This window comes from Diabrotica virgifera, chromosome 9, assembly GCF_917563875.1.
Source record: "Diabrotica virgifera virgifera chromosome 9, PGI_DIABVI_V3a".
Taxonomy (NCBI): Eukaryota; Metazoa; Arthropoda; class Insecta; order Coleoptera; family Chrysomelidae; genus Diabrotica; species Diabrotica virgifera.
The window spans coordinates 219118812-219143696 of record NC_065451.1 but is presented as its reverse complement, the minus strand read 5'-3'; the positions used below and the strand labels follow the sequence as shown (position 1 = coordinate 219143696).

The following is a 24885-nucleotide window of genomic DNA, read 5'->3' as shown; positions in this document are numbered from 1 at the left end:
AAATTAGTTGACGTTGACATTGACAAACGTCAAACCCTAACCTACAATTGCTAGAAACACATTGGACATCCAAAAAGTGTCCAAAAACAGAACTCTATCCTCATACTCCATTGAACTACAATATTCCCACAAAAATGTATAAGAAGACGTGATTTTAATTTGTCTCTGACAAATTATTTTTATTTAGATTATACATTTCTATAAAAGTAACGTTTTTCAAGTACATTTGAGACATTAATTTTGTTCAATCATGGCTATCCCCATTGCAGGTAAGAACATATAATTCCCATTTACATATTGTTAGACCAAGTGTCTTTTATTATACTTCGTCTTCTAAATGTGCCGATCTTCTAGTGATGTTGGCGACCACATTGATCTAAGTATCTTATTCTATACACAGCAGCTCGAAATAGAACACTTTTTCGTTAGACTGGTCCATTTCCTAAGATTGGCCAGTCATTATATACATCTATGTCCAGGGCCTCTCTTGCTCTCAATGTTGCCTTGTAGAATCAACTGTAGAAGTCGGTATTTACCATTACGCATAATGTGGCTGAAGTAAGCCAATTTTCTGTTTTGTACAGTGTTAATAATTTCTTAGTCTTAACCTCTAGAGTCTAGTTATGTTAGTTGTGTGGTGTACATATGAGACCTTTAACATAAGTCAATAGCATCACATTTCAAATGCTTCTAATGTTTTTATGGCATCTTCTGTAAGACTCCAACTTTCTACTCCGGAGAGGAGGACAATAAAGATGTAGCATCTAAGAATTCCTATGTGTATATTGATATTTAAAGATAAATTTTAGAGAATCTTTCTCATTATATTATCATTCTCTTTGCCTTATCCCTATGCGGGGTCGGCTTCCCTAATTGCATTTCTCCATACAATTCTATCTTGGGTCATATCACTGTTAATCCCCTTTACCAACATGTCCTGCCGTATCGTCTCCCCCAGGTCTTCTTTGGTCTTCCTCTCCTACTCCTTCCAGGAATCTGCACTTCAGCAATTCTTCATATTGGCTGATTAGCGTCTCGACGTTCAACATGACCAAACCATCTCAACCTATGCTCTCTCATTTTGACATCAATTGGTGCCACACCTAGACTTCCCCTAATATACTCATTTTTAATTTTATCCTTTTTTGTCACTCCACTCATTCATCTATGCATTCTCATTTCGACTACATGCATTCATCGTTACTTTTTCTTTTTTACTGCCCAACATTCAGTTCCGTACATCATAGCCGGTCTTATGGCTGTTTTATAGAATTTTCCCTTCAGCTTCATTGGAATTTTTCTGTCACACCACTCGCTTCCTTCCACTTCATCCATCCAGCCCTAATTCTACTGCATGCATCTCCATCTATTTCTCCATTACTCTGTAATACCCATCCCAGGTACTTAAAACTATTGATTTTTACAATCAGTTCACCATCCAAAGATACCTTTTTGTTTGTAGTAACTCCATCTTTAAATGAACATTGCAAATACTCTGTCTTTGTCCTACTAAGTTTTAAACCTTATTCCTCCAGAGCTTGTCTCCACTGTTCCAGTTTTTGTTCTAAGCCTCTTTCACTATGTCCTATGTCCTACTAACACGACATCATCAGGATACATTAAGCACCATGGAATGTCACCCTGTAGTTTCGCTGTTATCTGGTAAAAAACTAATGAGAACAAATACGGACTAAGCACCGAGCCTTGGTGCAATCCTACTTTCACATGAAATTTATCAGTCTCTCCCACACCTGTCCTAACACTAGTCGTTACTCCCTCATACATATCCCTCACAATCTTTACATATTCACCAGGGACTCCTTTCTTATTGAGTGCCCAACATAGAATCTCTCGAGAAACTCTATCGTATGCTTTCTCAAGATCAATGAATACCATGAGTGTTTGTTTCTTTACTCCTGTATTTTTCCATCAACTGCCTTATAATGAAAATTGCATCTGTTGTTGATTTGCCCTGCATAAAGCCAAATTGATTCTCGGATATTTTGGTCTCTTCACGTATCCGTCTATCAATTACTCTTTCGCATATTTTCATGGTGTGGCTAAGCAGTTTTATAGCCCTGTAGTTTATACATTGTTGTATATCTCCCTTGTTTTTGTAGACAGGTACTAGTATACTGCTTCTCCATTTGTCTGGCATTTGTCCAACTTCCATAATTCTATTAAATAAACCTGCTAGCCACCTTGTTCCTGTCTCTCCTAATGTTCTCCATACTTCCCCAGGAATATCATCTGCTCCTACCACTTTTCCTTTCTTTATTTTTTGAAGCACTTTAGCCACTTCCTCGTTTGTTATTTTGGTGACCATTGCTGCTACTGTCTCCGTTGACTCTACAGGCTGTCTATTAAATTCTTCATTTAATAAGCTGTCAAAGTACTTTCTCCATCTCTTTTTGACATCCTTTTCGTGAACTAGTATTTTATTATTTTCATCTCGGATACATCTAATCTGATTAAAATCTTTTGCTTTCTTTGCTTTCTGTTTGGCTATTTTATATATCTTCATTTCGCCTTCCCCGGTATCAAGTTGATTGTATAGGTTTGAATACGCTTCTGCTTTGGCTTTGCTACTGCTACTTTCGCTTCCTTTTTCGCCACCATATAGTTTTGAAAATCTGTGTCGGATCTGGTTTCTTGCCACTTTTTATATAATTTTCCCTTCTCTTTTATTTTTCCTTGTACTTCGTTTGACCACCACCAAGACTCTTTATCCTCAAACTTTTTTCCTGACATTTTCCCAAGTATTTCAATAGCAGTCTCTCTAATACTACTGACCATTTTTCTTCAAATTGTATTAGGGCTCCAAATTGTATTAGAGAATCTTTCTAAGACTATTAAAAGAACTACTGGCTTTTTCAATACAAGTTTTTATTTCTTAGCTATTATCCCAGCTAGCCTTAATATTGCAGCCCAAATAGCATATTTTCTACACTCTTTCTAACTGTCTATTGTTTATTGTAATTTGGGTGTTTATGTCGGTGTTCTTTCTAATGATCATTATTTTTGTCTTCTTACAATTTAGTTTTAGGCTGTACTTATTTGTTACATGTTTTGACAACATTATCCATCATCCTTTGGAGCCCCTGTGCACTATCTGTCAGCAATACTGTATCATCTGCATGTCTAATAGTTTTTATAAGTTGGCCATTTACTGCAGTACTCTGTTCTGATTTGTCCAAGGCTTTTCTAAAGATATTTTCAGAGTGTATGTTAAGTACTACTGGTGACAGTATGCAACGCCGTCTAACTAATTTTCTGACTGTAAAGATCTCAGTTCATTTTTGAATCGCACTGTTGCTTTTTTGTTGGAGATATAAGTTTAAGATCAGTCTTCCTTACCATCGAGTCCTGATGATTTTAGGATTTTGATTAGTTTACCATGTGGTACTTTGTCAGCTGCCTTCACGAAATTAATGAAACATGCATACACATCATAGTTAACATCCATGGCTCTCTGTATTACAACTTGCAAACTGAAAAATGCCTCCCTTGTTCTGAGTCCTGCTCTGGATCCAAATTGAATTTCTTTTAGGTGTTCTTCTAATTTGGTGTATATTTATTATACTTTACACTGTGTTAAGACAGTTTTAGTAGTCCCAAAGACAATTTTTTAAGATTAAGCAAGGGTAAATACATTCATAATATTTGTTATAGCTCGTAGTTCATCAGGAATTACTCTCTATGAAGGATTACCTACTCCTGGTAACAAGCCAACATGTCCACCAATTCAGAGTAAGGCCTGTCGTACCATGTTGTTTGATCAAGACGGAAAATACTTGGCATATGTGAATGGACAAACGTAAGAACAACTATATTTATAATTTTGTAAAACCAAATAACTGCATGTCTATAGGCCAGCGTTTCCCAACTGGTGGGTCGCGACCCACTAGTGGGTCACGGGTGAATTTTAGGTGGGTCGCAGTGTGGCTCTTAAAGTAGCTAAATAACATACATATTTTATATATCATCATGGGTGAGGAATGGGTCGCGAATATGAAAAAACATCAGAAGGTGGGTCACCAGACATAAAAGGTTGGGAAACACTGCTATAGGCAAAAGCTTAATCCATTGTAAAATCTGTCTATACCTTAATATATCGATTGCTTAGTATGAAAACCTTGTTTCATTTTGCAGACAATTGTACAGGAAAGATCTTAAACTGAATTTCTTCATTTCCAAATGTAAAAACAAAAAACTATCTTTACATATTTTTGATTCTGATCACATTTAGATCATGACACATACATTTTTCACATATATTTTATGTTAGATTAATCAGAAATTCAGCTTCAAGTCTCTTCTGTCAAATGAGCTACAAGGTTTTCATACTAAGGCATCTATATGTTCAAAGACTGTAGTTGTTAACCTTTTTCTACTCTCTTTCTCTTATATTTATGCAATAATTAATTTATTTCAACAAAAATCCATTCTGCATTATATTGTAAATTAATTTTTTTCAGGTTATGTGTGCTACAAACTGAAAATTGGCAAACATTGGCCACCATAGAGAACGTTAAAGCCTATCAGTTGGCATTTTCACCAAAAGGAACTTTTTTAATGAGCTGGGAGCCTTTCACAGTCAGTAACGCCAACCCTCAGGGTACTCCAAACTTAAAGATATATAAAACTGCCAATGGGGAACTTGTCAAGACCTTCGTACACAAAAAACAAGCTAATTGGTAATGATTTAAGTATTATTAGGTGAAAATATTTTATATATAGAGAGTGTTTTATATATAGAACGCCTCAATTATCTCAGAAACGACTTGCACAATTTTTACATTGTTGTCAGATCTTTAATTTTTCTGAAAATCTAATGAATTTTCGTATTTAAAATTTAGCCCTCTGTATGTTTTTTGTGTTTTGAAGCCCTTAAGAAATACTGATTATTTTTCATGTAGTGTTGTCTATACCTAAATGCCATAATTTCGGAGTTGCTGCTACATTTATTTACACATTTTTCTTAACAAATTATAAAAATGGCCCGGGCAGATATTATTTTAGGGTTTTTGGATCATTCGGAACAAAAAAGGTCTTTTTTACTTTTTAAGGCTCAATATCATTTTTGGCTCATTACCAATAAGGCAAATATCATTTTTGAAATTATGAAACATTTAAATTCAAGTTCAAACCTGAATTGTTTTTGAAGATATTCTTCTTTAGCGGCGAATCGATTGAGGGTAAAATTTGATTGATAAAATTTGATTTGGTGTGCGCATGCGCACACCGACAGTATGGTATTAGTCGTTATATGGGCTCTGATTGGGTGTTGAAATTTTGAAATGATCTGTCAATAATTGTTCAATATGGAGGTTATCGGTAAACAAAAATATTGTATAATATTAGTTTTTATTGATGTGTGGACAGAAATAAAATCAAATTTATAATTATAGTGACTTTTTAAATAGTTTTGAAAAGCCGCAGGTACGTAATTCTAAATGTTTCAGTTGGAAATACCTAATAGTTTCAATACCTATCTATTTGGAAAATGTAAACAAAATAATGTAGTTACCTATTAGTAGGCAATGCTTTAATTTACATAATCTGATTACGAACAAACTTTCTACAAATCTTCATCTCATATATCGTTTTCTTACTCTATATTTTGTTGTATTTTACTCTAAATTTATGGTGTAAACGTTTAGTTTGTGTATATTCCCACATGACGTATACGCGAATGTGGTGCAGTTTGAAATGCCGTCAACTTTCGTACGGCGCGGTAGACGTGAAGTGGGTTCAAGCCCCAAGCAAGTTATTATTTTTTTATTTTTTTTTATAGATTTTATGATTGTAAGTATATTATATAATTTTTGAAGATATTCTTCTTTTTTGAAAGTGGTAGATAAGAAAGTTAGTTTGATTTTTAAATAAAATAAGTACAAATAACCTTTTAAGTATATTTACTTCGTTTATATTACCTATTATATAATAGAAGAATATTTTCTTACGTGCGTAGAAAGTACACACACATTCTTTTTTAGTTGTTAATGCAGCTTGATAGCCCGTCCTCTTATAGGCGCTTCATTAACAATTAAAAACAATGTTTTAGAATAAAACATGGCAAAAATTCTTATCAGAAGCTGATAGAAGAAGATTTTAACTTGAATTTAGGAACTTCGTAATTTCAAAAATAATCATTTTTACTTATGTTTTTGAGCCTGGAAAATCATTTTGATTTTTTTCAGTTTTAATTTGTTTATGACTCGAAAACAATCAGCTTTAGAGAAAAATCAATAAGAGACCTTTTTTGTTCAAAATAATCCATAAAACCGAAAATAATATCTGCCTGGGCCGAAAAAAATCGATTTTTATAATTTTTTTAAAAGGAATTGTTTAAATAAATGTAGCAATACTTCCCAAATTATGGCATTTAGGTGTATAGGGAACATTAAATGTAAAATGATCAGTATTTCTTAAGGACTTCAAAAATCACAAAATATACAGGGTGTTTCATTTGAAATAAGAAAATTCATTGGATTTAAAACATATTAGAAGACTTCAAAATGTGGCTATATTGCTATATCAAAAAGATACCAGGGACAGCGAAAGTCACAAATGTAGATGTCCTTAAAAGAATCAACCAAGAATGTCAACTGTTCGAAACCATCAAGAAAAGGAAAACGGCATATCTGGGTCACATCATGCGAAATTAAAAATACCAGTTCCTTCAATTTATAATCGTGGGTAAAATTGAAGGCAAGAGAGGAATAGGACCCAAGAAAATGTACTTGCTCCGAAATATAAGGCAATGGAAAGGGATTAACGACATGCAATCTCTGATATACATTGCAAGAGACAGAGAGTTAATGGAAAATGTGATTGTTAACATCCATTAGTGGATTTGCATCTGAAGAAGATTAGATTTCCAGAAAAACGGAAGATCTGACAACAATGTAAATACCACCAAAATATTGGCCGCATCACACGACTTACTCACTAATATCTATAAAAATCGTGCAAGCTGTATCTGAGATAATTGAGGCGTTTCATATATAAAATTCACTCTGTATATTGATATTTTTTACGTTGAATGAGTTTTTTAAAAGATATTTATTTATTTTGTATAGGGAACCTCAATGGAGTCATGACGAAAAACTTTTTTCGAGGATAGTAAACACTGACGTTGTGTTTTACGAAGATCTAAATTTTGAGAGAATAGTCGCTAGAATTAACAGTTCAAAGGTCTCGTCTTATAAGATTTCACCTAACGTTGGTGTCTATTTTGTTCTTTGTCATACACTGGGCAGTCCGGGACAACCTTCTCTTGCTAGGTAAGCATTTTATAATACAAGACGTCTTATGAGTGTTGAAATGATTTTGGCAAGTCGATTTCTGCCTTTTTCTGATATTTTGTGTTCAAAGTAACTCAATAAAACTGTTATAATCTTTTTCTCATAGGCATCTTTCAGTGCGTCACCGTTTTTCGATTTCTTTCTAACGTATTAAATTGTGTGTGACAGAAAAAAGGCACGTCAGTGATGACAGACATTTATAACATTTATTCTAGTTGTCGATAGATGGCGCTATAATAGAAAAAAAAATTATTTACGAATTATATAATATATCTACGAATACAATCTGTACAATTTATAAGACTATACAAATCAAAGAAAATACCATTTTATAATTGCAATAAACACAATTGATTTGTTTTTATGCCAAATTGCAAATACAGTCGAACCCGCTTATTGGAATAGCCTTCGTGCCAGTCAAAAATATTATTATAACCGAGACATTCTAATAACCGATCATTGGTGGCTAGTCGAAATAAGTACCGAATATACGTAATAATAGTATTTGCATACTATGCCAATATGTAGTTTTACGTACTATGCCAATATGTATAATATGTACCTATATGATTTTAGGTCTTTTTATGTAAATTATACAGAAAGGTAACTACTACTTATCTATGTATTAAATACCAAATTACATTATGTATGTGAATGAATACAGTAATTAATATGTAGAATTTATAATTATAATGTCTGCAATATGTAGATATGTAAATATTTTCTTATTAAAATGCATATATTATAACAAAATTACTTATTTTTTTCTTGAGAAATCATCGGCAATTATAGCTTTTTTGTTGTTAATCCTTGTGGTCATCATTAATCTATTGGTTGAATCGAAGTTGTATTGGCGGCAAGAAATGGATTGTTACATTATTCAACCTCACGTCGAGTTAAAGTAAGATCTTTTATTTCGAATTTAACAAAGCCGTGATTCACTTCTTGCAAACAAGTAGGTACTCTTTGGGTGAATTATAAATAAACTGCTTCTAACAATTATGACAGGCAACTAAGTGGGTGGTAATATGTATAGAATTTTGTAGACAAATAAAAATTACTTTATGACCCATGACTTTGTCGGCTAAAAATCGAATTGGTATTCGTACCAAATAAATATTTATTACCTAAAAATCCACAAGGAAGAATTTCCTGTAGTTGGCTGTATACCATTAATTACAAGTAAAATTTAATAAAAAATTTTGGCTTGGTAAAAGGTATATTAGTTTTTTTATTGGCATCAATATAAGACTTTTAGTCGGTTTTTGAAAGGCTTTGACCTTTGTATTTTTGATTGGCTCACCATGTCGTACCATCAATGCAAGACTATCACAACCCAAAAATTGCCATTTTTTGTTTTTTATGAATCTGTAATGGTAATGGTAAGTCTAACATAATGCAAGATAATTATAACTTAACATTAATATTGTTTAATAATGTCTTACATTAAATTTTGAGTTATAATACTCTTTCATTATGTTAGACTACCCATTACCATTACAGATTCATAAAAAACAAAAAATGACAATTTTGGAGTTGTGATAGTCTTGCATTGATGGTGCGATGTTCTTGTAACACTGATGATGCTCTTGTTACAGAGCGAAAACGTTTTGTTTGTATGTTTCTAGCCGTATAGGGGCTTTTTAAACTAATATTCCTTTTACCAAGCCAAAATTTTTTTATTAAATTTTACTATTTATTACCTACTTATTGTGAAACACTAATAATATAAACCAGCACTACAGGTGTTATACAGGCCCTTGACGACAAACCATAATACTGAACATAATTTCAATTTTTAGTAAATTGTACAAAAAAAAAGAATGTGTGTGTACTTTGTACGCACGTAAGAAGTTATACTTCTATTATAATATAATTTCAACGAAATAAATATACCTACTTAACAGTTACAATACAAAAAATTAACAATAATTACCAAAAATGAACCAAAACCTAACAATGCCAAATATTAAAAAAAAAAAAGAAAAAAATATGAATCGTCCGGGATTTGAACCCGCAATCTCGCGATTTTTTGATCTCTGGTCCAATGCTCTACCAACAAGGCCATCAAGCCGCATGCTACTTACCTTTCAGATATACATACATAATTATACATCACGGTGACAAGTGAAATATAAAAATAGATGTTTTATTATTTTACGCCCAAGGAAGACAAATCCAAAGACACAAAATTATAATAAAAAACCTTTTAAACCACCTTTTTCAAATTGCGCAAGTTGTATTATTAATATTAATGTTAATAAATGAAATATAAAAATTTTGACGTTTCACAATTTGACAATTCACTTTTAACTGCAGTGCCTTAAAATTTTTAAAGCACTAGTGCCTTAAAGTAGCATTTTTAACGCTCCTATGGAGTCCTAAAAATTGCATTTTTAACACGTTTGTAGAAAAATATATTTAAAAACACTAATATATTCTTTCCACACCTTTTCTGGACTGATACATACATAAATTAAAACATTTTGAAGTATAACTTCAAAAATATAATATGAAAACTATTTAAAAAGGCAGTATAACTATTAACTAACCTTTGTTGTTTCTCTTCCCACAAATTTTAAAACGCAACAACCATACATAACCAAACCGTCAACCGTCCAAACCACAGCTGCGCTACAGCTGCCATATTGGATAATTTTTGACATGTCATTTGAACATCCAATCAGAACAAAGTTATAATGCGCATGCGCCGGGATCGTAGGTTTTAACATATAAAAATTCACCCTCATATCGCGCGTAAAGAAGTATAACTTCAAAAATTTATTGGATGACCTGAGAAATATTACATTAAGCGGTATTATTTAATTAGAACATATTCCAATAAACGGATAAATTTATTAAGGAGTAAATGGAAAGGTTTCGGGACCTCGAATTTATATTCCATAAACCGGGATATTCCCATAACAGGGATTCTAATAACCGAGTTCGACTGTAAAATGTGACAACTGTGATAATAAACTTAAATGTCATGTTAGAATAAATGTTATAAATGTGTATCATCACGGACTTACCTTTTTTTCTCGCCATCATTTGTGACGCATTGAAAAATGCTCATGAAAAGGACTCTACCTTATTTTAAGTTAAGAATAGAATGTTACGCTTATGAAGATCAGTGTTGACAAACCTCTCGAGTACGGCGTGGCATCGGCGCACTTCTATCGTTCATAACAAATGCATGGTGCTATCTTCGCAATGTTCTATTGTTAACGTGAAATAAAGTATAGTTAAATGATAGTATAGTATGTTTTAATGATCTTTATAGATGTGTCTGGGGCTTTTGACAATCTTTGGTGGCCGTCATTCTTTGAAAGACTTCGAAGAATGAGATGTCCAAAGAATCTGTACGGAAGTCTCAGAAACTACTGTCAAGACCGATATGCAAGCCTAAGCTGTCCAACAGGAAAAAAGACAAAACATATCACAAAAGGATGTCCACAAGGATCAGTTTGTGGACCTATGTTCTGGGATGTAATGCTAGAGGAACTGTTGGAACAATTGACTATAGATCCTGAAGTGCTTGGAAGCATAGCATATGCAGATGATTTGTTGTTGATCATAGATGCAAACTCAAGAAGAGAATTAGAAAATAAATCAAATGAAGTATTAATAAGAGTAAATGATTGGATGAATAAAGTAAAATTAACAATATCAGATTCAAAAACAACATATAGTTTAATAAAAGGAAATTTAGAAAGAGATCCAATTATAAAAATTAGAGGGAAAACAATAAAAAGAAAAATGGAAACAAGATATTTAGGTATTATAATAGACGAACAAAAATTATTTACAAAACACATGAATTGTGTCTGTGAAAAGGCAACAAAGATCATGCATAGCATTGCTAGTCTAGCACAGAAGGAATATAGAATTTCGTTCCGACAGGTGAGAATATACCTAAGTACAATACTTGCATCAATTGTAGGGTACGGTTCAAGTGTATGGGCACATAGATTAATAAATAAAAAAAACGCAGAAAAATTAAATAGAGCTCAGAGAGGATTTCTTGTAAGAATGACGGGAGCATTTGGAACAACTGCAACACAGGCACTCACAGTTTTAACTGGAGTAATGCCAATGCATTTAGAAACACAAAAAAGAGCATGTAATTATTGGCTAAAAAAAGAAAAATATGAAAAAATAATGCAAATAATAGGATTAGATATAAGAAATAAAAGAGAATTAAAAGAAATAATAAATAGAAAAAGACAAAATGAATGGGAAAATTCAACAAAATCCAGACGTTTATACAATTTTATACCAATATTAGAAAACATTCCAAATTATTTTAATCCAAAACAAGGTTTAATACACTTTTTAACAGGACATGGACCGTACCCAACATATTTGGAAAGATTTAACTTAAAAGATGATGCATATTGTGAATGTGGAGAACTAGGTACACCAGAACATATAGTGTTACATTGTGAAAATACTATAGAAAATGAAGAACACAGAGAAATGAGAAGAAGATTAGAAAGAATTGAAATAAGAGATATATTACAAAATGAAGAATATTTTGAAATATTAAACAATCTCACACAAATAATATCTAAAAAACAACAAGAAATCTATAATAATAGAAGAAGACAACCAATAATCCAACCCTGATGAAGTTGAGTAAGATAAAGTTAAAATAAATAAAATAAAATATAAATTCAAAAATAGATATTTACAATTATAATAATAATAATTCAATATAAAATAAATAAATAAAAATAATAATTCAATACATAATTCATAAAAATAAAAAAAAAATAAAAAAAAAACTACCAACTCTCTTCTGAAAATAGAGGGACTGTCTTTATAACTTAGAAGGGAGTTGATAGTACCAAAAATATTTTAAATTGTTTATTTAAATTTGTTTGTTATACGTAATTAAGAGATTATGGCAAATTGTTATTGTAAAATAGATTTAATAGTTGAGTAAAAAATGTAAAAATATATAAAAAAAAAAAATATCTGTAATCCCATCAGGAAAAAACGACCTGGATTAGTCACTAGAGGCCAGGTCATATGTATAAATAATAAATAAATAAAAATAAAAAAATAGTTAAATGATAGTTTTGGTCTATCTCATCTACATTTTGTATTTTTAGATTATTTAAATACCCTTCTTTTGATACCACGCAAGCGATTGCCAATAGAAGTTTTTTCCAAGCTGATAAAGTTGATATTATGTGGAATGCCAAAGGTAACAGTGCATTGTTGTTAACATCTACAGAAGTCGACAAGACAGGAGGATCGTATTATGGAAAACAAGGGTTATATTTCGTGGGTTTAAATGGAGAGACTTCGATAATAACCTTAAGTAAGTATAACATTTTATATGGATATAGACGAATTTCGAAAATAGTAGTTAAAAATTGTTTTATAAATAAGAAATTCTTCTTCTTCTGGTTCCTATCCGTTTCGGTTGTTGAGAATCATATTGGCAATCATAACCTTGCTCGCTGCGGCTAGAAACAGTTCCGTTGAGGTTTTCTTAAACCATGTTCTCAAATTCCGCAGCCATGATATTCTTTACCTTGCAATATGGGCTGCAGCAGGGAGTAAAGGTGCTGATTTCTCATAACGTGTCCCAGATACTACAATTTTATGCGTTTGATGGTAAACACAATCTCCGGTTTCTTCTTTATTCTTCCTAGAACTTTCTTGTTCGTGATCCTCGCTGTCCGTGATATTCTCAGCATTCTTCTCTAAAACCACTTAGTGGTGTCTATAATAGTGATGTCTGTAAACGTTCATGCTCCACTCCGTACAATAATACAGAGAAAACATAACATCTCAAATGTCTCATTTTTGTATCTAGGGATATGTTGTGGAAGATATGTAGAAAGAAAAAGAGAGCCTATGAAAATAGACAAATAGAAAAAATGGAAGAAAATTTCAAAAACAACGAAATTAAAAAGGGGCATACGAATACCTAAAAAAGATAAGAAGTGGGTATAAACCTCAAACAAGTCTATGTAAAGATGAAAGTGGGCAAATAATCAGTGACCAACAGAAAGTCACAGAAACCTGGAAGCATTATTTTCAGACCCTACTTGGAACACAAGTAGACATGGAAGATGAATTGGGTATGAACTACGTAGAAGAGAATGAAGTAGATAATGGAGTAGAAGCTCCAACTATAGAGGAAGTTCTCGAAGCTATTAAGGCCCAGAAAAACAATAAAGCTCCGGGAGTTGACGAAATACCAGCATAACTGTATAATGTAGGTGACGACCACCTAGCAAGTCAATCCATGCGCTCATCAAAGACATATGGCAAGAAGAGAACATACCCGACGACAGGAAGAAAAGTATAGTATGCCCGATCTATAAAAAAGGAGACAAACTCCAGTGCAAAAACTACCGTGGAATCTCTCTACTATGTACAGCATGTAAAGTCCTCACGTATATTATAAACCAGCTGCTCCAACCATTAGCAGAAAATATTATTGGAGAGTATCAGACGGGCTTCCGACGGGGAAGATCGACACTGGATCAAATATTTACAGTCAAACAGATCTTGAGCAAACCATGGGAACACGATATTGATGTTCACAACGTGTTTGTAGATTTCAAACAGGCATATGACTCAGTTAAAAGGAACAAACCATACTATATATTGGCTGAATTGGCAATACCACACAAGCTAATAAGACTCATTAAAGCCACAATGGATGAAACTCAGGCATGTGTACGAATGCAAAACCACCGGACAGACTCTTTGAAAATTTCGCAGGGACTAAAGCAGGGGATAAGCTGGCCCCAACATTGTTTAACCTGGCACTGAAGTATGCGGTTAGGCAAATGCAAACTGGACGAGGAAACCTACTGACCAACCGAACGGTTCAACTGGCCGCTTATGCCGATGATATTAATATTATGAGTAGAACATCAACAGGAGCACAGGAAACATACGCAGAGTTAAAAACACAAACAAAAATGCTAGGTCTGGAAATTAACAGAGAAAAACAAAAATAATGACTCAGACGAGAAGAAATATAGTCCCACAAAACATTATACATGAAGATGACATTGAAATGGTTGGAAAGTTTACATACCTGGGAGTAGAAATATATGCCGACGGATCAGAAGATGGAGAAATACGGAAGATAATAACGCAGGCAAACAGAGCTTATTTTGCCCTCTCCTATATATTTCGGTCTAAAAGTGTCCACCGAAATACAAAGATGAGAATCTATAAAACTTTAATTCGACCAATAACATGCTATGGCAGTGAAGCCTGGGTCCTGAACGAAACATCCAAAAACATACTCGACACATTCGAAAGGAAAGTATTGAGGAGAATACTAGGACCTGTGAGGGAAAACCGAATCTTCAGAAGTCGATACAACAACGAACTTTATCAACTTTATAAGGAAACACCCCTGTCAGACTTTATTAGAATACAAAGATTGCAATGGGCCGGACATGTGATAAGAATGGGAGAGGATAGGCTACCAAAAAGAGCACTGAATGCTAGAATGCAGGGAAAGAGACCGGTTGGAAAGCCAAGAAAGCGCTGGGAAGACACAGTAAACAGCGACGCACAAGCCCTTTTAGGAGTCCGTGTATGGAAAAGAGCAGCCACAGACAAGCAAGGGTGGAGGCAAAAAATAAAGGAGGCCAAGGCTCAATTTGAGCTGTAGTGCCGTAGAAGAAGAAGAAAATATGTTGTGGCTTTTGAAGGTGGCGCTCATTTTGTTAAAGACCGTTCTTGCCTTTTCTATGCGGCACTAAGAAATTAGGTAGAAAATTTCAGAATCCTAGAACCATCTTATATATCTTTGTTTATGTTTCTTTTACAATTATTTCTTAAGATCAGGTCTAATCTCCGTTATTTTGACTTTCAGTGAGTAATTTTTTCTATTCACGTTTATTTATACAATTTTAGGTAAAGAAGGTCCCATTTACAGCGTTGAATGGTCTCCAAAAAACAACGAGTTCTGCGTCATATACGGTTTCATGCCAGCTAAAGCTACCATCTTCAACATAAAATGTGAGCCTGTCTTCGAGCTGGGATCTGGTCCCAAAAACGCTATCCATTACAACCCTCAAGGAAACATTCTTCTCTTAGGAGGTTTTGGCAATCTAAGGGGTCAAGTCGAGCTATGGGATACTGCAAATTGGAAGAAAATAAGTAGTTGTGAAGCACCAGATACCACGCTGCTTCATTGGGCCGCTGATGGGGAGCACTTTTTGACTGCCACCACGGCTCCGAGGCTGCGGATCAGCAATGGGTATAAAATCTGGCATTATACGGGAGTTTTGATCTTTGAACACCCTCATAAGGAACCTGAAGAATTGTATGATGTAGCTTGGAAGGTAGGCTTTTTTAAATGCACTTTTTACAGGATTCCTAATTTTTTTTGTTACATTTTATTTATTGCTTTGCCCATGAACAAAGAAGAGTACAAAATTAAAATTGTCTCTCAAAAACATGCTCAGCTCCATTACTTGTCAAGGTTATATATCGAAACGCTTCATTTATTATTTTTTTAATTGCTAATTTTAAATATTAACTTTCTTTTCTAAACGAAAATAATATGGGTCATTTAAAATTCACATGTGTTTCACTCCTAAAATTCAAAACCAGGTTGTATAAAATTAATGGTTTTTTCTGGGAAACAAATTCCCCATTAAATTGTTACCTTATCAGACCTTATGTCAATAAATCACTTTTTAAATGCATTCGAAGACGCTTCTTAAAGGGTCAGCCTCTTTATGTCAATAAATTAGTCTTTAACTTAAAACCACAGGCATGTGTTTTCAGTTCAGTCGATCCACACAAACGAGTCGATACACAACCCCAGCAAGCATCGGTCGATCATACAACCCTCGCTGGGCTCAAACAATAATATTCCCTCTTACGAGATATAAGCACGCCTTTTTTAACCAAAAATAAATAAATATTACTGTTCGTTGTTTTTACACTTATTTTAATTCCATTTAATTGTTTCCGTTAACCACTCACGGAACAGTTATAATGACTTAAACAGTGATTTTTTTCTTTTCGTGTTTGTAAAAAGTATTATAGTGGTGATTTCTTTTGTTTTTAAGAACGTCCCCAAAGGAGTGTTCCGTGATCCAGTTATTTCAGCCAAAAAAGTTGAAGGAATAGCTCCAAGTCAGCCGCAAGCTTCAGCGCAAGTTTATAGACCTCCTTCTGCTAGAAATCGTCCTACGGTTAACTTTAACCTGCACGAAGATGAAGAAACTGCACATAAACCGGGTAAGTAGAAACTAATAACAATGAACCTTCCTCCCTTGCAGTTCTGCATAAGGAGGGAGGCAGTATCCACCGCCTTAAAACTGCAACAGACACAAATAATGAAATCTGGAGATCTAGTTGGCTACCTAAAAATCGTAGAAGAAACCCCATTGGGTTCTAAGAACAAGTTGACAGATGCCATGCCAGTCAACTTCGACTTTGAAACACCCTTTGAAGTAATCATAAAAAACCACCAAATGGGTGAAGAAGTTGACCCAAAACTGCAAGAAGGTTCACTCGTATAGTATACGGATGGATTTAAGATAGATGAAAGGGCAGGAGCGGGAGTTACTGGACCCAATTACAGGCTATCCAAATCTCTTGGAAACGCCCCAACTATATACATGCTACAGACATTAGTGCCCAAGAATGTCTCAACCGAGACACTCGTAGTGCAAAAGACTTTATTTTATCAGACATCCAAGCTGCCTTAAAGGCTCTAAAGTCATTTACTTGTTAGACAAAGTTGATTTGGGACAGTAAACAATCTCTCAAGAAGCTGCGGAATGCAACAAAGAAACTTTGATGTGGATGCCAGATCATAAGAGTGAAACGAAAACGACGCGATAGACTACCCCAGCTAATTGAAATACTATTCGAAAATTAATATCTCAACCAACTAAGATAGCTATCGTTCACCCCAGCCTAGCTCAGTCACTTAGGTGTGTGTTCGTCTTGTCCTAATCTTAGATATGAACTCTGAAAATTTAGAATGAAAGCAAACAAAACAGTATTTTTAACCAATCATGTTTATTGTTCAATAAAGATATAATAAAAATGTGACTTATCAAATGCATTAACAAATATATTCAAATTCTTGCCAAAAACTAACAATTCTGGATTCTACTTATGTATGGCTTGTGGTACTGGTTCGAGGGTAACGTCTTGATGTCGAATGGTACTGCTGTAGACTTCTTGTAGACCTGGGCAGATGTTGTGGCCCTAGGCTCCTGCAGCTGGAAATGGTAGTTGTTGCAGTCTAGATGACATGGTCTTCATTGTGTCAGCCTTATTAGTTCCATCACCGGTGATGTTGACGGCTTGAGGCTCCCGAAGGGAGAAAGGTTTATTTATTCCCAGAAACTATAAGATAAAAACACATATCAAACATCAAGCAGTGAAAACCAAAATGCACATTTGCCAAAACTATTTGATTACTAAAAGCGTATCAATAGATGAAATGAAATATAGTAGGAAAAGTGAAAGAATACCCATGAACGAACATATAAAATACGCTGTATTTTCCTCTCACCGTGTCACACAAAAAATTGGCCAGCGCAAGTATATGTAATAATTATTGTTACATGTATTTGCACTGGACAATTTTCTTGGTGACACGGTGACAGGAAAATACATCGTGTTTTATATGTTCGTTCATGGTTATTCTTTCATTTTTCCGACTGTATATAAACCAAACACATGGTTGAACATTTGGAGGTTAGGTATAAGAAAAATGATTATAAAAATTAAAAGTAGACTATAAAAAGCTTACAATAAAAACTCACCCCAAGAGAATATGTAGGGTTGATGGAAAATGTTTTAATTTTGAAGCTTCTTCGGCATTTTTACCGAAATTAATTTTCCAACCATCATACTGAGAATTGAGAGACGAAGTGTCACTGCCATGACAGTGGGACGTAGGAGGTGGCAGGCATGTTCCGTACTAAAAGACAGATATCTACAGAGTAAGGATATACGGGGTACGTTCAGTATGTTCAGTTGATGATTTAAATAAAAAGAGATATAGTAAATAGAAAATAATAAAAGAGGCGCCAACGACTTTTTAACGAAGAAAACAGGTAAAACAAATAGAAAAAAATTATTACCTAATGAAATATTAAAGAAAATAGAATAAAATAATTATTTAATAATAAAATATGAAAGATGTAACGTTTGAACGTTACACACTACTCTCACCCATCAGAAAAAATTTGAACACAAGTGAGAAATTTTTCTCAAGGAAAACAGGAACGTTACAAGAGAATTACAGAAAATGAGAAAGCTGGCAGCCTTGCAAAAGAAGGGGCCAGCCCCCTTTCAAGGTCCAGAACTCTTCTGTAGACTATCGAAAAGCCACATCAGAGAGAAACCCCGGACCTGGGAACTCAATCAACTACGATTACATTGGTCTAAAACACCAGGACAAAGGCAAGCAAAAAGGCTCATAGAAATGTCGCCTACTGCAACAAACAGCCTTCTGGAAATGAGTAAAAAATATATTAAAATGGTCATGGTCACTGGCCTTCTCATTGATGACTGCCGTCTGAGATATCTCAAAAAATGGGCAAATCAGATAGTGAGAACTGTCGTTTCTGTGACAACGAAAAAGAAAACAGTAAGACATAAACTACTATGCAACTGTTTAGCACTGTTCTGCAAACGACAAAAATTACTAGACGGTCAGTCTATCGCCCTTTGACATAAGAAACACGCCACCTAAGAAGCAAATCAGTTTCATTAGAATCCTAGAGTTTATCTTGATTAAGGTATGCACAAAAGATCTCTAGGTCCAAGTACGGCGAGGCTGTATGGCCTTGACCTCACATAATCTATCTATAAAAAATTGTTAGAAAATAAAGATACCCATTAAATGTCAACCTTGTTAATGAGTATTGTCGAAACCATAGAATATAGATTATTTTGTTTTTTTTTTTTGTAAATGCTGTCTTGACTAATTTATTTTAGGCAAAGATTCTGCTCCATCTAAGGCTTCCCTGAAGCAGAAGAAGAAAAGGGAAGCAAAGAAGGCTAAAAAGTTGGAGGAAGTGAACGAAGATGAACCCAAAACGCCAGCGGCTGTCAGTAGTGTTAAAATAAATTTAACTGGTGATCCAGAATTGGATAAAAAGCTCAAAAATATCAAAAAGGTAAGAAAGTTAGATTTTGTATGTAAATCAGTTCGATTTCCTTAATTTTTTTTTATGTCTGCTGTTTCTAGCATTCTTTTTGTCCTTTGTCCTGTCTATGTCAGGTTGTATTCCTGCCACGTATGTCTGATGACTGTTTTGTAAACTCTGCTTTTTATTTCTTTCTGATATTTTTATTTTTCCATATTGTTTCATTCAGGCATATTGCGGCTCTGTTTGCTCTATTCACTTGATCTTCCACTTCTGTTTCGAGCTTTCCGTAGCTAGATAGTGCGATGGTTAAAATATTTACACTCTTTTTGGCAAATTAACATGTTAAATTTTCTTCACTTTAAGAGATTAGTATTGCGTCGTCTGCATAGCAGATTACTTTAAGTTGTTTTTCTCTAATTTAGTATTCTGTTTCAGTTCTTACTGTTTTTATTACTTCATCCGTGATCATGTTGAATGATAGAGAACTCAAATTTTCTCACTGTCTTATCCTATTGCCAGCTTCAGGGTCAAGTTCAGGGTCAGTTTGTTCTTCTACTTTTACTGTTACTGTGATTTTCTGGTAGATATTTTCGATCGATTTAGATTATTCCAAGAGGTATTACATACAGTAGATAACGTTTGGAGAGATTGGAAAGCAGTCTCGGAGATTGAAAATCATCAAGGCTACCCTGACCTTGTTTACAGCTGACCTAAAAAGTTCATTAGTGGTGCAGCCAAACCACTCTATCAAATTCCGCAACCATGACATTCTTCTACGGCCTGGATTCCGTTTTTCTTCTATTTTTCCTTGCATTATATTTTGAAGTAATGCGTATTTATGACCTCTCATCAGGTGACCCAAATATTCGATAGTATTATAATTTCATTCAATTTATTTTTTATCACTTTGATTGTTAATTTTAGTATTGTGTAATAACTGGCTAATAACACCCATGGCTTTAAATCTTTCACATGCGCCGTTATCTGCTTACGGCTGTTGCTGTCGGCAAATTTCAGTTTTACGATTACTGGCGATATCGCGGATGTTACTGTGTATGGTCCTGAGTACTTTGGCGCTAACTTGCTGGTGAACGCTGCGCTAGCCGATGATAGATAGTGTTCCTTTTTTCAACATTTTATCCACCTCTTGGTTGATGATCTGCAACATTGCGGGATTTTGCCGCCTATACGGCTGTTTGACGGGATCGCACCTTTTCTTCAATTTTATTTCGTGCTTTATTAAGTTGGTGGGACCTGTTAACTTCTCGAATTCCCTAAGCTCTCTTCTTAGGAACCTTTCTATCTCTGTATTTTGGGTGGAGTCTTTTAAAATGTTACATGTTTCCTCTTGATGTTGTTCGTACTGTTTGGATGTATCCCTATCGAACTTAAGTTCGATCGAATGTTCCCTGAGGAATTCCACTCCTAGTATTGCATCTTCCGTTAACCCTGGCATTATTATAAATGTTTGTCTTGTTTGTAAATTATCGATCTCGCAGTCAATTGTTAATTTCTGGTTGAGCTCCATTGAAGATCCGTTTGCTAGTCTAGTTCTTCCGTTATAGCTATGTAGGGAGTGTTTGAATATCTGCGCTATTCTATCTCCGGCGTAATTTTGGGTGGTCCCTGTGTCAATTAATGCTTTGTAGGAACTTTGTCCGATTTTCAGTGATGCGAATAGTCGCATGTCGTTTCCTGCTTGTTGTGTAACGGCTAGAACGAGCGGAGTCGAATCTTGCTCCTCAGACTGGGACGACTCCTTGTTTCTCCAGTCTGTTATTCGTTTCCCTGACGTCTGGAACAGCAGTCACTGCTGTAGACCCCTTCTTTGCCGCATCGCGAACAAAACTTTTTCCATGGGTTTTTACAATTCCTACGGAAGTGACCTGTCATCTTGCACCGGAAGCATGTCCTTTTGGCATCGTATTCTGTAGGGTCTGTACGTCTCCAATTTCCGTGAAAATTTTTATTTTCTCGGGTCCTTTCGTCTTCCAAAGTTTCGTACTCTTGGGCCAATTCTTGCAATCCCGATAAGTCTTCGAAATCCCGGCGGCGAGCGTAGAGCTTATATTCTGGCAGCATATTTTTATATATCCTGTCGAGTTCTTGGTTTCTTGACAAAGATCCCTCTCGTCTGATCAATGTTTGAATATCCGTGATGTATCTATCCACTGGTTCGTTTTTCCTTTGCTTCCTGTTTCTGATTTGCTCCTCTAGCTGTAGCAAATATTCTCTGGGATAAAAAGCTTTCTTAAAATCTTTGATGAAGTCCGTCCATGAATCCCAATTTCTGTTGTTGTTTCGGTACCATGACAATGCGTGGTCTCCTAACAATTCTGGTAATGCTTTTAGCAGATCTTGCTTATCGATCTCGTAGGCTAGGCTTAATTCATCTATCCTTTCTATGAAGTCTACTGCATCCGAATGTTTCTTGTCGAAGTGTGTGTTCCACCTCCGCACTTGATTTAGCAAATCTGATTGCCTCATTTGTTTTGTCATTGTTAAGTCTTGTAATTGGTTTCTGATTAATGAAATTTCTTGGGTCAGTGTTTCTGGTTCGGCTTCCTTGGAAGTATTGCTTTTTGGGATTGTTCCTGTCGCTTCCCCGCGATCCTTATAAAAGGTTCTGAGTCTTAATCTTAACTCGTCGACGGTTCCTTTGGAATCCAACCCGCATCTTTCGGCGTCGCGCTGTAATTCCTCTTTGGAAAGACGATTTATCCATGACGTACCCGTCGTGGCACCTGATACTGAGTCTGTGTCTTTATCTGTCGGCATTTTTGGTATTATCTGGGCGTCGAATAACGACGTTTACTTGCGTATATTTCGACTTTTGCTCGGGCGCCAAATTTGTAACGGGTAGTTCTTTCAGGACGACAGACTCAGTAAAACACAGGTTGAAAACAAAGCAAATTTATTAACTCTAAATTATAACAATATAACGCAAAATAATAATTTGATATTTTATCCCGTTCCAGCGAAGTCTTCCTCCGGATGGGCGTCTGTAACAGAAGAACCAAAATTAACAGAGGTATTCAAATATATTATATCTATCGGGGCTCGCTCAATACGCTTGCCTCCGTTGAATTACGAGTCGCACATTACCTCACTTCGGTACACCGTGCGTCTCGTCTCGAGTTGGCCTGCCTGAGTTTACGAATCACCTCACGAACGGTGCACGTCGCGATTCAGGTTGGCCGGCCTCGCTCACTTCGCTTGGCTGGTTATGGAGCCCAGAACGGTCGTTCCGGACTGCCGGATCGTCGCTTACGATGCTCTTAAATATCCCTCTGGCGGCGTTGGTTCGGAGAGGTGGAACTTAGTGGGGGCACCTGCGCGATTTGAGAGAATCGCACGGTTCCGAGTGTCGATGTTTGGACGGAGCGTCAGCCTATCATTACAAATTAATTCTTCTGTAATTATCCGGATCTCCTTTTTTGAAGAGAGGTATTAGGATGCTTAATCCTGTGAGGTGTTTATCTCCTTTTTTGAAGAAAGTTGTGATCTCTAGGATGCTTGATCTCTATTCTTGTGGTATTCTGTTTTGTTCAATTATTTTTTGGATTAGTGCTTTAATGGATTCAAAATTCGGCCTGAAAATCGCTCAAATCTTTGAGTTATTTTTCTGATGACAAAAAGCCGCAATTTTGACACTATCCTCAGAAGCTAAGGTATTTCTTAAAAAAAAAACTAGACTATAATTTGTGCCCAAAAATCGCTCCATATGTAAAATGAAGAATAGGGCAATTAGCAGGCTCTCTAATAGTCAGGGGGTTGAGTTGATTTTCTGATGATATAGGGGCAACATCTTCTTATTGAGAAGCTGGCATATTTTTTAATCAAAAATCTCATTTTTGCTTTGCCAGACCCATTACAAGGTACTAGTACACTTTAGAAGACCAAAATAATCATTTTTTTTCAAGAATTTTTTTCTCAGAACCTTTATTAAAAATGAACATAAAACTTTTTACATGTTAATATCTAACTCTTAGATATTACAAAAATATATCTTTTTTCATTTATGCACGTACACTAATATTGTAGAGGGCGCAAAAGTCGAGGCCTCGAAAAATGATGGCGGACAGTAGTTAATCTCAGGATTGAGATATCTGAAACAAAAAAATCGTACTGCATTTGAAAAGGAAGGATTCTTACGTGACAATTTACCACAATTTGACCAAAAAAATAGATAATAAATATTTTTTAACCATGAAATACTGAAGACAAACGGGCAATTTTTTCACAAAATTTTTTCAAATTTCCGTAAAATTTTTTTTTGCGGAATTTTTCACTAACGGTGGTAAATTGGCACGTAAGAAACCTTCCTTTTTCAAATGCCGTACGATTTTTTGTTTCAGAGGTCCCAATCCTGTGATTAACTGTCCGCCATCGGAACTACTTTTTTTCGAGGCCTCGACTTTGGCACCCTCTACAATATTAGTGTACGTGCATAAACGAAAAAAGATATATTTTTTGTATTCTCCGAGAGTTAGATATTAATATGTAAAAAAATTTATGTTAATTTTTAATAAAGGTTCTGAAAAAAAAAATCTTAAAAAAATGCTTATTTTTGGTCTTCTAAAATGTACTAGCACCTTAACTGTTCAAGTCACATAATAAAAAAATTACTCTTCATTTTCAGAAACTGGACGCCATAGAAAAGCTCAAAACACAGCAAGCTGAGGGCAAAACTCTAGAAATCAATCAACTCGAAAAAATAAAAGCAGAAAACGATCTGCTGGCAGAACTCAAGAATCTAACCGTGTGATTCTACTTTTACATTTGTTTTATTTTCTTACAAAGTTGAAAGTTATAATTTTTTTATAACTTAAATAAAAAAAACGTTGTTGGAATATTTAATTTGTTTTATTTTACCCGTTTTAGTTGTTTTTAGATACGAAAAGTGTAAACATAGGTGCAAGCACATAAGATTTACAGGAAATAGGAAAGCGCGCAGTAAACTTATGTTAGTTATCATCAACAGCTATTACATCCATCGTCAGTTCTATTCATTGCCAAATGTTGCCGGTTTGCTGCGCCTATTATTCTACCACCCTCATCCACACTATCCTTCCATCTGAGTTTTGGCCTACCCCTATTTCTACTTCCCACAGGTTGTGACATAAGGATTCTTCTAGGAGGGTTGTTCTGCTGTGATCTTGCTAGATATCCTCCACATCTTAGTCTTTCTATTTTTATAAGAGATACTACGTCTTTACCACCAAATATATGTTTATATATGTGGTATATCTCGAAGTTGTATCTCCTCCTCTAAACACCATTTTCACAGATGCCACCGAATATTCCTCTCGGGCTCCTTCGTTCATATATAAGCAGAAGGTTTTCATCTGCCTTTAGTCACAAAAAACTAATTGTCAACAACAGACACAAAACATCTGCTCCTAAAAATTCTTTGAATTTCATAGTTTAAAGTGAGTCTTTTATTTTGAAAATAA

General features: G+C 34.8%; 1 protein-coding gene across 1 annotated transcript; it reads left to right on the top strand.

The window, feature by feature from the left end:
* The first annotated feature begins 9 nt into the window (after positions 1 to 9).
* On the top strand, positions 10 to 24284 carry LOC126892040 (eukaryotic translation initiation factor 2A). The gene is made up of 9 exons (XM_050661464.1): positions 10 to 269; positions 3673 to 3817; positions 4479 to 4697; positions 7086 to 7289; positions 12428 to 12639; positions 15213 to 15643; positions 16379 to 16550; positions 19275 to 19456; positions 24072 to 24284. The coding sequence occupies exons 1-9, from the start codon at positions 251 to 253 to the stop codon at positions 24195 to 24197; spliced, it is 1710 nt and encodes a 569-aa protein (XP_050517421.1). The 5' UTR covers positions 10 to 250; the 3' UTR covers positions 24198 to 24284.
* The last annotated feature ends 601 nt before the right edge of the window (positions 24285 to 24885 follow it).